Genomic DNA, 16,446 nt, shown 5'->3' on the forward strand with positions numbered 1-16,446 from the left:
CTGGACCTCCCGCAGGCATGCCTGCGGCAGCTCAACCGCAGCCGCCGGACCAGCGAACCGCCCGCAGCTGCGGGAGGTCTAGCTGAGCCGCGCGACTAGCGGACCCTCACCAGTCAAGCCCGCGGGAGGTCCGCTGCTCCCGGGGCTCCGGGGCGCCTCTCGCGCATGACTGCTTGGGGCGGCGGAATATGTAGAGCCGCCCCTAACGGGAAGAGGCAGGGAAGCTGGCAGGACCAAGCTTCTGCCCAGGCAGGGTTTGCAGAGGGCAGTGAAGAGCGGGCCGGGCTGGGCTGGGCAGGATTTTTAATGGCACGCTGCTGCCTGCCAGGACTCCAGCAGGCAGCAGCTTGCCATTTAAAAATCGGCTCACGTGCAGTCTTTGGCACGCGTGCCATAGGTTGCTGACCCTTGCTCTAAACAAAGGACTAAACGACTCATCCAAGCTGGGATGTTTGTACTCCAGAGATTTGATTGGTTTAAATCAGCAGTAATCCCATCAAGCCTGAACTAAGAACTTTGCAATTGTTGTATGTATTTTATTCCATTTAACCAATTCTAACTCTCATCTATATTTCTTTCTTTTTATGAATACACCTTTAGATTTTAGATTCTAACAGATTGGCAACAGCATGATTTATGGGTAAGATCTGACTTGTATACTGACCTGGGTCTGGGGCTTGGCCCTTTGGGATGGGGAGAACCTCTTTTCTTTTACTGGGGTGTTGGTTTTCATAACCATTCATCCCTATGAGAAGCGGTGCTAGTGGTGATACAAGGGAACTGGAGTATCTAAGGGAATTGCTTGTATGACTTCTGGTTAGCCAGTGGGGTAAAACGGAAGTCTTCTCTGTTTGGATGGTTTGTGGGAAACCCAGCCTTCAGCTGTAAGTGCCCTGCTCTAAGCAATTTGTCCTGTATTGATACTGTCAGTTGTGTCCTGCCAGAGGCCACATTGTTATGGTTACAACAGTGCTATGTGGATGCCTGTTCTCACTTTCAGGTGACCTTGTAAACAAGCTAGCAGCATTATCTCCTGCAAATGTAACCAAACTTGCTTGTCTGAGAGATTGGCTGAAGTAAGACTGAGTGGACTTTGTTTTATTTTTGAATGCAGTTAGTTTTTATATGTAACTTGACATTTGTAAGTTCAGCTTTCATGATAGATTGCACTACAGTACTTATATTAGGTGAATTGAAAATACTATTTCTTTTTTACAGTGCAAATGTTTGTAATAAAAAATAAATATAAAGTAAACACTGTACACTTTTTCAAATATATTACAACACAGAATAAAATGTAGTAAACATCCAAAAATATTTAAATAGTATTCTGTTTAATAGTGCGATTAATCATGATTAATTTTTTTAATCATAATTTTTTCAGTTAATTGTGTGTTAACTGCGATTAATTGACAGGCCTAATTAATTGTATTTCAACTTCAAACAAAATTGTCAAGAAGTAGTTCTGACCAGTGTTCCCTCTATTTTTTTCCCACGCATGTGCAGAATGAATTTTATGTGCACCAATATGGAGGTGATGTATATCACATCACCTCCATATTGGTGCACATAACAAAATTCATGTGGCGGGGATGAGACCAAAAGGTTTGGAGTGTGGGAGGGGCTCAGGACTGGGACAGAAGTTGTGGTGAGGAGGGGTGCAGGCTCTGGGGTGACGCCAGGGACGCAAGGGGCTATGGGGTGTAGGCTGCCCTGGGGCTACGGTGGGGGGAGAGAGCACTCCCACCCCCACCCCCCATCTCTCCCCCTATAGCAGCACCTAAGCTGGGGTAGAGAGGTGTCTCTCCCCGCTGTGCAGCTCTGGGATAGGCACCTCTCCCCCAGCTGCGGCAGATCTAGGCCATGGCAGGGTTGGGGCCAGGGGTTGGGTGCTTCTCCCCTGGCCGTGGCAGGTCCAGGCTGGGTTGGGGCTGCGGAGGGGCGCCTCTCCCCTGGCTGCAGCAGGTCCTGTGTGATGCTTAATAAGCTGCTGTGTGGCCTTGCAGCTTAGAGGGAATTTAGGTTCTGACGATATTTTTTTTACGTTAGGAAATAATGGACTTCTATCCATAAAACAAACAAGTAATGCCCTGTATTATGGGATTGAAGTCTTACCTTTTCTCCTGGTTTTTTTTCCTGGTAGAAGGAAGTGCAGTGTTAAAGAACTGTTCAACTTCTGCTGGACACTCTTTGTTTACACCAAGGGTAAGCTGTTTTCATTAGCTGCCTGCATTGTACACATTTTGAGTGATTAACTTTGTGGTTTTATTTGACGTGATATGCTGTCTTTTAAAGGGAATTTCTGTATGATTGGAGATGATTTAGTAAATTCCTATCATTTGCTTCTGTGCTGCTTGGACCTGATTTTTGCAAATGCCCTTTTGTACCCAGATAGGAGAGAGTTGTTAAATCCATCATTCAAAGGTATGTTAGTGTTTGCATTCGAAAGACATTTTTTCTTGTTAGTTCTTTTTTAAATATAATTGATCATAGCTGACCTTTTTGGTTTTTTCAGGTTTACCAGCAGACTTTCACACTGATGAAGTCAAGGCCTCTGAAGAGCCTCCTTGCATCATTGCCACACTTTGTGAACTTCATGATGGACTTATGGTAGAAGCCAAAGGAATAAAGGAACACTACTTTAAACCCTACATTTCAAAGCTCTTTGATAGGAAGGTACATACTGATAACTTAAGAATTTATAAAATCATAGAATCATAGATTATTAAGGTTGGAAGGGACCTCAAGAGATCATCTAGTCCAATCCCCTGCTCAAAGCAGGACCAATCCCCAAATGGCCCCCTCAAGGATTGAACTCACAACCCTGGGTTTAGCAGGCCAATGCTCAAACCAAAATGGTAGCATAAAACTGGGTGATAGGGCAACAAAATGGCAGATGAAATTCAGTGGTGTTAAATGCAAAGTAATGTACATTGGAAAACATAATCCCAATTGTACATATAAAATGGTGGAGTCTAAATTAGCTGTTGCCACTCAAAGATATTGGAGTCATTGTGGATAGTTCTCTGAAAACATCCACTCAAGATGCAGCAGCAGCCAAAAAAGCTAACCATGTTGGGAATCATTAAGAAATATAGAAAATATCGGATTGCCTCTAACTCCATGGTACGCCCACATCTTGAATACTGTGTGCAGATGTGGTCGGCTCATCACAAAAAAATGTATTGGAATTAGAAAAGATTCAGAAAGGCAACAAAAATGATTAGGGGTATGGAACAGCTTCCATAGAAGGAGAGATTAATAAGACTGAACTTTTCAGCCTGGGAAATATATGACTAAGAGGGATCTGACAGAGGTCTATAAAATCATGACTGGTGTGGAGAAAGTAAATAAGGAAGTGTTATTTACTCCTCCTCATAACACAAGAACTAGAGGTCACCAAATGAAATTAATAGGGAGCAGGTTTAAAACAAACAAAAGGAAATATTTCTTCACACAACACAGTCAACCTGTAGAACTCTTTGCCAGAGGATGTTGTGAAGGCCAAGACTACAACAGAGTTCAAAAAGAACAGGAGTACTTGTGGCACCTTAGAGACTACCAAATTTATTTCCGCATGAGCTTTTGTGAGCTACAGCTCACTTCTTTGGATGCATCCGACGAAGTGAGCTGTAGCTCACGAAAGCTCATGCTGAAATAAATTTGGTAGTCTCTAAGGTGCCACAAGTACTCCTGTTCTTTTTGCGGATACAGACTAACACGGCTGCTACTCTTGAAAAGGGTTCAAAAAAGAACTGGACCTATCCTCCATGAATTTATCTATCAATGGCTATTAGCCAGGATGGGCAGGGATGGTGTCCCGAGCCTCTATTTGCCAGAAGCTGGGAATGGGCGACGGGATGGATCACCTGTTCTGTTCATTCCCTCTGGGGCACCTGGCATTGGCCACTGTCGGAAGACAGGATACTGGGCTGGATGGATCTTCGGTCTGACCCAGCATGGCCATTATTATGTTCTTATAATGGTAGCATCCATATAAAGAAATGATCCTTACACATAAAGAAAGGAGTGCAAGTGGGAATATAACAGAGGTAAATGGACACAGTGATTGGCACAGGTTTTAGTAATCGAGCATTTTGGCAAAAGTGGGTATTTTCGTTTAAACATTCTTTTGTGAAGGAGAGAGATTAGTCAGGGTGGTGGGTTTTTGTTGTTTTGTTTCCCCAGTTATACACTAGCAGAGAACTCTTGCCTTCTCCTCTTGATTCTGAAACTCCATTATGTGGACTGGCTAAGGCCCTGTCTATACTGGGAGCAGAACAGTGCTAGTGACAGCAGTGTTTATATATACCAGCAGGATTCTAGCATTGTGATCATTGTGGACAGGAGCTTTCTGACTGAGAATAATGTGAGAACTATGTTATAAAACAATTTTATAGGCTACCTATGGGGATAGCTGGTAGCATAGTTCTATGGCTAGGATCTAGCAAAACATTATCAGTGCTGAGCCTTATACTGCCGAGATGTCGTCTGTACAAGAAATTCATCCTCACAGGTCTTGTGCAGCAAAAATCCAGAGAATGATTTTGATCCTAATCATCTGCATTATAATTAAACTATCATGCTTCCACTCTTCTGGAATTGAACAGGTTTTGGGTTTACTACTTTTTAAAAAATTGTATTACATGTAATCTTATTTTTCAACTCTCATTTCCAGATTTTAAAAGGAGACTGCCTCTTGGATTTTTGCAGCTTTGCAGATAACAAGTAAGTACTGGATGATGTTCTTAAGCAATGATAAACTTAAGCCATTTATACATGCAAGAAACATCTCAACTCTGCTCCACAGCTGTTTCATTTTCCAGTGGGAGCAGAGCTTAACTCACTTGCTCCAATACTTACTGGAAATCAAGTCTTGCAGGGTCACCAGCAGCAAGAGAGGCCTGGGAGACCAGGCCCTGCAGTGAGCCCAAGGGAATCAGGATAGGGCAGTGGTTCTCAACCCATGGCCCCATGTCTGTTTATGGCCCAGTCAGCACACAGCTGCAGCCCATGTGATATCCTCAGGGCCATACAGGTAGTATATATATTGTGTGGATATGGTGTTAGAAAAAGGGAGTCAAGGCATTCGTTAGCATGTGCATGATTACTGATATTGGTTAGGTTCCAATCACGGAGTGCTATTACTAAAATTAATAAATGTTTTGACTGTTCATTGCTTTCAACTGTACAGACTAATTCCATTGGCTAGTTTTTTCTGGCTTCTTTAACAGCCTAACTCTTAATAAATGCAGTATGGCTTCTTTTCCAGCAAAGCATTGAATAAGGAGTATGAAGAGTATGTTTTATCAGTGGGTGACTTTGATGAGAGGGTTTTCTTAGGAGCAGATGCAGAAGAAGAAATTGGAACTCCCCGAAAGTTTGCTGCTGACATGCCAGTGGGGAAAACAACAACAAGAGCTCACGTGGAGTGTCATCTTCAGCAGCATTTTGAAAAGGTAATGTAACCTGTCTATTTCACTATTATTATTTATGTATGCAGGTTTCAATGCCCACTGTTTGTCAGAAATGGGAAAAATACATTTTACATGTAACCCAGGAATATTGTTCATTATACACCTCTACCCCGATATAACATGGTCCTCAGGAGACAAAAAATCTCACCGCGTTATAGGTGAGACCACGTTGTATCAAACTTGCTTTGACTGCCCCCTCCAGAGACCCCCCCGTCCCTAATTACTCCCAGGATCCTACCCAACCCCCCTGTTCCCTGACTGCTCCGACCCCTATCCACCCCACCCCACTCCGCCCCCTCACAGGCAGTCACCGGCAGCGGCGGGAAGCGGAGTAGCCCAGCCCTAGCTCGCTCCACTCTGCCACCTCCCAGCCGCAGCACTCTGCTTCCCACTGCTGGTGAGTGTGGGGAGGTTGGGGAAAGGATGCCCCCCCGCACTCACCTGCGGCAGGAAGTGGAGCGACGCGGCCCCAGCCCGCTCCGCTTTCCTTGCCCTGGCCCCAGCCGTGTTGATGGGGGGCAGCTGGGGAAAGGCCCTGCACTCACCTGCGGTGGGAAGTAGAGCATCACAGCTGGGAGCTGGGTGGGGCTGGGCTGCTCTGCTTCCCGCCACTGGTGAGTGCAAGGAGGTTGGGGAAAGGATGCCCTCTGCACTCATCTGCAGCGGGAAGCAGAGCACCGCGGCGCTCTGCTTCCCGCCACAGGTGAGGTGCGGGGAGGTCAGGGAAAGGATGCCCCCCATGTTCACCTGCGGTGGGAAGTGGAGCACTGCGGCTGGGAGCTGGCAGAATGGAGCGGGCTGGGGCCAGGCTGCTCCGCTTTTGCCACTGCTGGTGAGTGCGGGGGGATCCCTTCCCCCAAGCCCCTCCCCCAAGTGACACAGCTGGGGCCAGGACGAGGGAAGCAGAACAGGCTGCTCCCAGTCCCCTGCTAATCCCCTGGGCCACTCTGGGACTGCGGGGCCCCCAAAAGTGCCCTCCCACAGCTCTTGCCCCCAGACCCGGGGTGGGGGGAGCCCCTGACCGCTCCTGAGACCCTCTGCCCCTTATTGAACCCCTGGCCTGGCCCGGCACCCTTAACACGCTGCTCAGAGCAGCGTGTCAGAGCTTTACCGCCTTGTATGCGAACCCGCATTATATCAGGTCGGATTATGTCGGGGTAGAGGTGTATCTCTCTTCCTCGGTGCTTCAGTAGATAATACTTCAAATATCTGGAACTAGGAACTCACTCTTCACAGGATGCTTTGTCATGTGACATCGTATACTTTGGCATTTTAAGAAGCTGAGTCTGAAAATATAGGCTTTGTATCTGGGTTTTTTAGCTTGTACAACCAAATAAGAGTATTAAGAAATCTTAAAATGTGTTGATTTAAAAAAATAAAAAAGTAATCCTTCTCCGAGGCAGTTAACCCCAACACATTTTACTATTTTGTGAAAAATAGAAGTCAAAATACACTAGAAACAAAGTGCCCGTCATCTGTCTAGTTTCATTGTCCATGCTGGATGAACTGCAAAAATTAAGCCAGCTGCATAAATCTACTTATTTCTCTTTATCGTCAACTGATGTTTGAGATGAGAATGGGAAAAATATTTTCAGTGGTCACTTTAAAAGAAAAACTAAGGGGGAAAATAAGAATTAGATGTCAGAAAGATTGGGTATAATGGGTAGCTGTAGCCAGGATATTAGCGAGACAAGGTGGGTGAGGTAATATCTTTTATTGGACCAATTTCTGTTAGAGAGAGAGAGAGAGAGAGAGAGAGAAGCTTTCAAGCCACACAGAGCTCTTCTTCAGGTCTGGGAAAGGTATTCTGAGAGTTACAGCTAAATGGAAGATGGAACAGATTGTTTGTTTAGCATAAGTAGTAAGTACATATTCTAAGGGACCATTCAACCCACAGAACATCACTGGGAGAAACCATGGCACCAGTGCCCATCACACATACGACACCCAAACATCATCAATTTGTAAAGACTACCCCTCACTGGAGCTGAATTATCTGTACTCTCTAAGGGACTGAACTTCTGCCCCACCGCAGTACCTGATACCATCCTAACATGGAGAACTAAAAGAGTTGTTCCGCCATTTCTACATCAAATAATTCTTCCACAACAGTGACGACACCAGTCAGTTACCACGTTCCCACTGACAATCATAAGAAAAAAATCCTCTGACTAGACATCAGAGCAGATGAACCATGAACCCACGCTCTTGATCATTACATTGATTGCTTTAGGAAAAAAATTGACTATAAAATCCTTAACAAACACATCCACCCATAATCTCTCCACTGCCGAGAGAACAGCCATACAGTCACTGAAATCTAACCACAAGATAATGATCAAACCAGCAGACAAGAGGGTGCCATTGTAATCCTCAAACATGATGACTTCGTTAACGAGGCCAACCAACAACTCTCCAACACCACTTACTATAAGGAACTCAAAGATGACCCCACACCACAGTTTATCCAGGAACTTAAGGATATCATCAAAATCCTCCCCCCGCACCCCCCCACCAAAAAAAAAAAAAAGTCAAGAGAAAAATCTACAAACTCATCTGCATGAACCCACCCCAGGGACCTTCTACATGCTTACCAAGATAGACAAACAAGGGATCCCAGGCAGACCCATCATATCTGGCCAAGGCACTCTAACTGAAGGAATATCGGTACTCTCCAAAATGATCCTCAAACTACCCCCACACAGAGCCAGCTTCCTTCAGGATACCAATGACTTACTCCACAAACACTGCAACATTAACAGTCTCCCTCAGAACACCATGGATGTCACTTCTCTATACATCAACATCTATCACAATGACAGCATAGCTGCCTGCTTCAGATATTTACAAGACAATAGACAACCCTCTCATCCTTTTCATCCATACCCATAATATTTACATTCAACAACAACCATTTTGCCCAAACCATGGGAGCAGCCATGGGTATTAGGATGGCTCCCCAATATGCCATCCTCTTCATGAAGAATTATTTCTGGAAAAATGCACCATGAAACCAATGATACACCTGAGATACATCAATGATATTTCCATCCTCTGAGGGAGTTTAAGCTGTCTTTCCATAGATTTTTTTTTTTCCCCCCCATAACTTCAGCCACCACCACCATCCATTAAACTCTCTCTGGGACACTTCCACATTAGCATCCACTTCCTGGGAACCGCAATCGGCTTCAGCAGTGAAACTGTATAGAGAAATATATATACAAGAAACCCACCACATCTACCTTTTATAGATTTAGTAACCACACAGATCGCATCAAAGAATCTGTTATCTACAGCCAGATGCCAAAGAATATGCTCCAAGGAGAAAGTCTGGAGTATACACCTTAACACACTTAACTGTCTTCATCAAACAAGGACACTCCGCCAGAGAAGTAGATCACATCGTGGAACGGGCCACCTAAATACTCGGAGAACCTGCTTCAATGCAGAAATAAAAACCCCTCCAACCGCACACCCCTAGTTGTTGCCTACCATCCCACTGGAACCTATATGGGGTGTCATCAAATAGTTACAACCCATACTTGAAGGGGACCCCATCCTGCAAAGAAATCTTTCCTGAACCCCCAATTCTGGCATTCAAACAACCCCCAACCTTGCTATGCTCATCATAAGCAGGCTTGCCACAGATCAGGACACACCAACTCAAAGCAGCACCAGATCTTGACAGAACAACAGATGTATAACCTGCAGACACATCTCCACTGCTACAATGATCAACACCCCACACACCTTTCAAGATCCATGGATCTTACACGTGCTTATCACAACTTGTGGTATAGCTCATCCAGTGCTCAAAATGCCCCAATAACAGCTATGTGGGTGAAGCCAGACCATCACTATGCTCTCAAATGATCTCATACAGGGTATTTTGTCTTTTATCATTTTCCTATCTCCTGTGGGTGAACACTTTCCCAAACCGATCACTCTGACCTATCAGTCCTCATCCTTAAAGAAACCTGCACGTTACTTTCAAAAGACAAGCTTGAGATCTTAAATTCATAACTGCTAGACACTAAAAATCATGGACTGAACAGAGACATTGGATTTATGGCTTATTACTAGGGCCCTACCAAATTCACAGCCATGAAAAACACATCATGGGCCATGAAATCTGACCTCCCCCTGTGAAACCTGGTCTTATGTGTGCTTTTACTCTGCACTATACAGATTTCATGGGGGAGACAGGCATTTCTCAAATTGGGGGCTCTGACCCTAAAGGGAGTTACAGGGAGGGTCACGGTATTGCCACCCTTACTTCTGCACTGCCTTCAGAGCTGGGTGGCCAGAGAGCAGTGGCTGTTGGCCGGGTTCCCAGCTCTGACAATGGTGCCCCACCAGCAGCAGTGCAGAAGTAAAGGTGGCAATACCATATCTGCGCTGCTGCCTTTAGAGCTGGGCGGCCAGAGAGTGGCAGCTGCTGACTGAGGGCCCAGCTCTGCAGGCAGCAGCACAGAAGTAAGGGTGGCAACACCATACCAGGCCATCCTTACTTCTGCGCTGCTGCTGGCAGTGCCTCTGCCTTCAGAGCTGGGCTTCCGGCCAGCAGCCACTGCTCTCCATCTGCCCAGCTCTCAGGCAGTGCTGCCACCAGCAATTGCGCAGAAGAAAAGCAGAAATAGTACCACCACCTTGCGACACCCCTTCTCCCCCAAATTCCTTTCTGGGTTAGGATCCCTACAATTACAACACTGTGAAATTTCAGATTTAAATAGCTGAAAACATGAAATTTATAATTTTTAAAGTCCTTTGACTGTGAAATTGATGAAAATGGACTGTGAATTTGGTAGGGCCCTACTTATTACAACAATCTAACCAGTGATTCCCTCTTTTTGTCCTGTGACTGCAGAGGGGCACTCTGCTTTGAATGGTCCCTTAATACAGTGGTTCTCAAACTTATTTGACCACTCTCCCCTTCTTTGGCTCTGTAGTCGTTTGTTCCTCCTCCCCGCTGCCACACAGTACATATACTGATTTTAAAAAACAAAATCAACATGCAACTCTTACTAAATATTAAAAACAGGCATTTATTCAAACAGTCATTTAAGTATATAGTAATGTAAATTTTTAGTGAAATACTGCTTACTGGCATCATGCTGTTACTAGTGTGATGGGTGCGCCTGTTTTTTGGAGCAGAACAATTCCATGTTGGGTTGGATGCTTGAGACAGCTATCTGGAGATCTTGTACCTGAAGATGAGATCATTGTTAGTTTTTAATGTACAGTAAAGTAGTTCAGAAAAGTTTTGGCCTCTTTGTTTTTCCACTTGAGTCGGGGTATTTTGTTTTTTTTCCTGTAGCACAAATGAGCCAATGATCCATTGTAATAGCAAAAGAAAAACTGCAATTTGTGGTTGATGCTTACAATTAAATGAGCCTACCACGTTGTAGCAAATGGATTAATGTACAGATGGTAACAACTTTTATATATGCTATGCAAGCTTAACAGAAATCCGTCAAACTGCACAGCGTAATCTGAGGACTTGATATGTCTGGAGGAATCATCGTTGCTAGTTATTCATTGCTGTGGGTAAAATGTGTACAGTAAGGGTTTGTTTTGTTTTTGTTTTTTTTTCCCGCTAAAGCTTCTCATACCCATCCCCTCTAGAATACATTCTGCATCCCCCGGGGTCGGGGTACACCCACCAGTTTGAGAACCTTTGCTTTAATATATGCTAACTACTTATGATAAATCTGTTCCACCTTGCATTTAGCTGTGACGCTCAGACCTGAAGAAGGAACTGTATATTGTTCAAAAGCTGCTCTCTATCACTGACAAAAGTTGGTAGAATAAAAGATATTACCTCCCCCATTTTGTCTCTCTGAAGGATGGTGTGTCAATTACAGCTGACAAGTGTTGTTAGTTTCATGCTGCTTAGACAGTTTAAAAAATAAGTTGGATACAGGTGAAAAAGAAGTGTTCATAGAAGCAAGCACTGGTACAGATCAGTTTTGTAAAATCATTCTTCAATCCAATGCGAAGCTATTGGGCTTTATATTTGACATTTAGTGAGTGAGTGTGCAGTGATTTCAACTCCATTTTACCCATTCTGAACTTTTAAATTTTCATAGCACAGCAGATCCTTTCTTATGCTTTCTGCTTACTTATAAATTGTGACTTTGAAAGCTCTGGCTAGCCTTGCTCCTTCCAACCTTTCTCAAAAGTGGCCATCTTAATATTACAAAAAGTAATATTTTCTTACATTATTCATATCTCCGCTGCAAAATCCTACCTCAGCTCCTCATCGTGGTGCAGCGGTGACCCTGACCGTCTGACAACTATGGTAGCGGGGCATATGCCCTGGTACGTCTAACCATGCTACAAAGGTGTTGGACAATCCAATCCAAGGAGGGGGATCGCTCTCTGAGGAAAAAGCGTTTTTCCTTCTCTTTAGAGGTTGGAGGCCAGCTAAGCTTGAGGAGGTACATATGCCTGCCCACCTAGCCAGTGGGATGGCTTAAAGTTAACAGCTAAAACAACATGAGTAAATGGATCTTAGATCCCTGCGTGTCATCAAACTGTTCTTCGGTGGTGGAGTGGAAATTGAGCGACGAGAGGTTGCTAAGGCCAACATGGAAAAGGACAACCCTCGCTGTGTGTACTTACAATTGTAGGTTGCTGGCAAGGGAGGAAACGTTAAACCAGGGGTAGGCAACCTATGGCACGTGTTTCAAAGAGCTGATTTTCAGTGGCACTCACGCTGCCCGGGTCCTGGCCACCAGTCTGGGGGACTCTGCATTTTAATTTAATTTTAAATTAAACTTCTTCAACATTTTAAAAACCTTATTTACTTTACATACAACAATAGTTTAGTTATATATTCTAAACTTATAAAAAGAGACCTTCTAAAAACATTAAAATGTATTACTGGCACGCCGAACCTTAAATTAGAGTGAATAAACGCAGACTCGGCACACCACTTCTGAAAGGTCGCCAACCCCTGCGTTAAACCATCTGATGGAGGAGAAGAAAAGATACTATATCCTCAGTATCTGCAAAGCCTGACACAAGAAAGAGTTGGAAGTCAACTGGAAGGGTGGGGGTGCTGTGAGGCTCGGAAAGGGAGATGGCACTAGAAATGTTGGAGGAGTCGGATTTATCGTTAGTAAGGATTGGGTTTTGAAAGCCATATCATGCCAGCTAATATTACATATTGGTGTGCTGCATCTTCAGATGGAGTGAAAAGCCATCCTCAAGGTCATCCAGGCCTACACTCCCACAAATGCAAGTCAGAATGAAGAAGTGGAAGAATTCTACCAAGAGCTCGAAAGAGCCCTCGCGCAAAAGTCCACTTACACTGTCACGAGGGGAGATTTCAACGCTAAGGTCGGGCGAGGGAAAGCTGGCGAAAAGTTCATAGGGAGATACGGCAGCAGTGAAAGAAATGAAAGAGGGGAGAGGCTAGTAATGATGTCAGAAACTAAAGAACTGTACGTGGCAAACACCTAGTACAAAAAGAAGATTGCAAAAAGATGGACATGGATCATGCCAAACGCAAAGAGTAAGAATGAAATAGACTATATTTTAGTCAATCAAAGGCGCATGCTTCAAGATGTCTCTGTGGTGCAGCCCTTCAGCACCAGCAGTGACCATCGCCTGCTTAGAGCAAAGTTGATTTTCGACCAAGTAGTGGAAAAGAGAGCTTTACAGATGGCAAACAGGAAACAGCGCCCAAAGACATTTGATGAAGCAAATGGGGGGAGGGATAGCTCAGTGGTTTGAGCATTGGCCTGCTAAACCCAGGGTTGTGAGTTCAATCCTTGAGGGGGCCATTTAGGGATTTGGGGATTGGTCCTGCTTTGAGCAGGGGGTTGGACTAGATGATCTCCTGAGGTCCCTTCCAACCCTAATAATCTATGATTCTATGAAGAAAGCGATTTCTGGGTTTGACTGGAGCCAGATGGAAAAGTGTGATGAGGACTATAATATCTTTGCTGACGAGCTGAGCCGTTGCATAAAAGCAGCTGAAATTGAAAAGATGAAGGCAAAGGGAAGAATCTCTAATAAATGAAAAGTTTGTTAGAGAAGTGGAGAAATATGAAAAGGAGCTCGGATAACAACCTCGAGTACTCCATTCTGTGCAAACTTATACGGCAAAAACTGAAGGATGACTTTTTGAGAGCTTCTGGAAAGAAAAGCTCCTTAAAACAGCTGAATCACAAGTGCCTCAGGACATGCAAGTGGGAATTGGCGCAGTATAGATTGAGCATAACAACGTTGAAGAACAAGGATGGAGAGACAGTAATTGATAGAGCGGGGATGGAGGAGGTCTGCAAGAACTTCTATACAGAACTGTTCAAATCAAGAATCAATGTCTCTCTCCCAACGCTCCAAAAGTCAGAAGAACGCATCCCCCCCCAATAATAGTCAGCGAAGTCCGAAGTGCACTACACCAGATGAAGATGGGGAAAAGCTCCAGGCAAAGCTGGAATAATGTCAGAAATGATTTCCGCAGGAGGCGAAAAACTTTGGAAGGGCCTCGCTTTAAGTTTCCGTCAATATCTCGAAGAAGAAAAAATACCATCAAGCTGGAAGGAGTTGAATACCATCTTGCTGTACAAGAAGGGGAATCAAGAAAATCTTAAGAACTATCACCCTTTATGCTTGCCTTCTCATATCTATAAAAGCTTTACAAAGGTGATAACGAACTGACTCTCACAGAGTCTGGATGAACAACAGCTAAGAGAGCAGGCAGGATTTTGAAGAAACTTCAGCACGATTGACCATACATTTACCCTTAGCCAGCTTCTAGAAAGAGCGAGGGAATACAGACTACCACTGTGCATTGCTTTCGTCGACTATGAAAAGGCCTTCGATAGTGTAGAGTTTAACGCAATATTAAAGGTGCTCACAGAGCAGGGCATTAATACGCAATACATCAGTTTGTTGAAGGAAGCGAATACTGGATGTACAACAGACATTACTCTCCTTGAAACTCCCCTCCGCATCCCAGTTGAGAAAGGTGTAAAGCAAGGAGATACGATTTCACCAAAACTATTTACTGCCTGCCTTGAAATGGTTATGAACAAGATCAATTGGAGGAGTGGTGTTAATATAAATGGAGTCTGATTATCTCATCTCAGATTCACGGATGACATCGTACTAATTGCCAAAAACACCAGCCAACTGCAGAGCATGCTATGAAGACTCGACAGGAAAAGCAGTCAGGTCGGTCTGAAAATGAACTGTTGCAAAACTAAATACATGCGATCAGACGTCTTAAGAAAAGCCCAAATAACGATAACAGGAGAAGAAATTGAAAAAGTGGAACAGTACGTATATTTGGGCCAAGAAGTTAATATATGCCAAGACATGAACGGAGAATTCTCGTTAAGGATTTGGGCAGGATGGTGTGTGTTTAATTCCATCAAGGACGTCCTCAAAGGAAACATCGACAAGACCACACGTACAAATATCTTCAATTCAACAGTGCTGCCAGCCATGCTGTATGGCAGTGAAACCTGGGCACTGATGAAGAGAGAAGAACAGTGGCTGTCAGTAGCTGAAAGGGCAATGGAACAAGCTGTGTTGGGAATTTCCCTTCTGGATCGTATCCCAAATGAAATGATTAGAGAATGCAGTGGTGTGAAAGATATTGTCATAGAAAGCAGATATAAGAAGATACAATGGGCGGGCCACATAGCACAGTTCACGGACAATAGGGGGACCGCAATCATTACTGAGTGATACTCGCGAGAACAGAAAAGACCACCTGGTCAGTCTCCAAGAAGATGGGAAGAAAACGTTGTTAAATGTTTCGGACGAACATGGAGAAGAAAGGCAAGAATGCAAGAAGAATGGCGGATGTGTTGTGATCGGCACAGTCTTAACAACAGCTGAAGACTGATTGATCCAGGTGATTCATATCTTGAATTTTGGAAATGGAAAATATAATCAATACAGTCCAGGGCTGTGTTCCAGCCACTTTGCACCACTCCATTGGCAGCTTTCAAATAGATGGCTCTATCCCCCAGAGGATCTCTTCCCACTAAAGCTGCTATCCTCAGGTGGTATAGCAGCTTTAGTGCCATTTCAGTGGCAGGTGGGGCTCATTCAATAATGAGGTTGCAGGCATGGGATGCAGGCTAGAGCAGCCTTCAGGCTGGTTTAACTTGGACTGGGAGACTTGCACAGCGCAGTCCTGTGACTGGTAGTGAATTGGGCACCTTTGGAAGTGGATGGAGAATCCCCCCCCATCTGTGTCAAATCGTCCTTGATTGCAGCTGGGAAACTGCCCCAAAATATTTCTAATATCAAATAGCTTGTTTCTTAAAATTACATTAATTCACTTCTAAAGGAAGCTCAGTTTTCTGAATGGGAAACTTTTGTACTAAGGAGTGAACTGGGGTCTGTAGATAATTGAATGAGGCAAGGATAGAATAGGGGAAGTGGCTTTCAGTGGGCAGTGCGAGAAAGATTGGTTGTTTTATATATAGTCTTTCAGTGTTTACAAATACTGCTTCAGCTTTCTTTGAATGTCATTGCTTCACTTGAAATATTAGTAAATTTTGTAAAATATATGTATAATTTAAACCCAAATGTGGTGCATGCAGAGAAGAGCTTTGGAACTGAATTGCAATTGCAGCATGTATGATAAATATATTAGATTAAAAGGGGAGGTTGATTATACAGTAGTTCTGTGTCATCAGGTAGTTGTGGCTACGAATTGGAGTGGTCTTGCCTTTACCATTTGTCAGTGTTTCAGTGATCTTAAACCTCTTTATGTTTTTAAGACGTTTAAGTCTTGTATTTTATTGATTTCTCTCTTTGCTTAAACTTCTGACTTTTAGTTGGGGATTTCATTAGGTTTGTAATTTGTTATAGAACTTGCCCTTAAAAACACTTTACTTTAAATCTCAGCCTATTTTGTGGTAGTGACTGTAGTGGTGGCATACTCATTTTCCCTGTGGCTTGTGGTGTACCTGTGAGTTCTATGAATGACTTTGCAGTT

The 16,446-nt window shown here is 44.0% G+C and overlaps 1 protein-coding gene across 5 annotated transcripts in view; it reads left to right on the forward strand.

Annotated features, from left to right (window-relative positions):
- Positions 1-16,446, forward strand: part of RBL1 (RB transcriptional corepressor like 1) — a 100,609-nt gene that overhangs the window by 16,459 nt on the left and 67,704 nt on the right. For 4 of the 5 annotated variants that reach the window (XM_039497960.1, XM_039497965.1, XM_039497964.1 and 1 more), the window contains exons 4-8: positions 2,144-2,205; positions 2,296-2,424; positions 2,516-2,676; positions 4,679-4,728; positions 5,273-5,459. In XM_039497960.1, the coding sequence (XP_039353894.1) occupies positions 2,144-2,205; positions 2,296-2,424; positions 2,516-2,676; positions 4,679-4,728; positions 5,273-5,459 (589 nt within the window). The remainder of the gene's footprint in view (positions 1-2,143; positions 2,206-2,295; positions 2,425-2,515; positions 2,677-4,678; positions 4,729-5,272; positions 5,460-16,446) is intronic. The other variant, XM_039497961.1, reaches the window with a different exon arrangement.

The sequence above is a fragment of the Mauremys reevesii genome, linkage group 13 (genome assembly GCF_016161935.1).
Source record: "Mauremys reevesii isolate NIE-2019 linkage group 13, ASM1616193v1, whole genome shotgun sequence".
In the NCBI taxonomy this organism is placed as follows: Eukaryota; Metazoa; Chordata; order Testudines; family Geoemydidae; genus Mauremys; species Mauremys reevesii.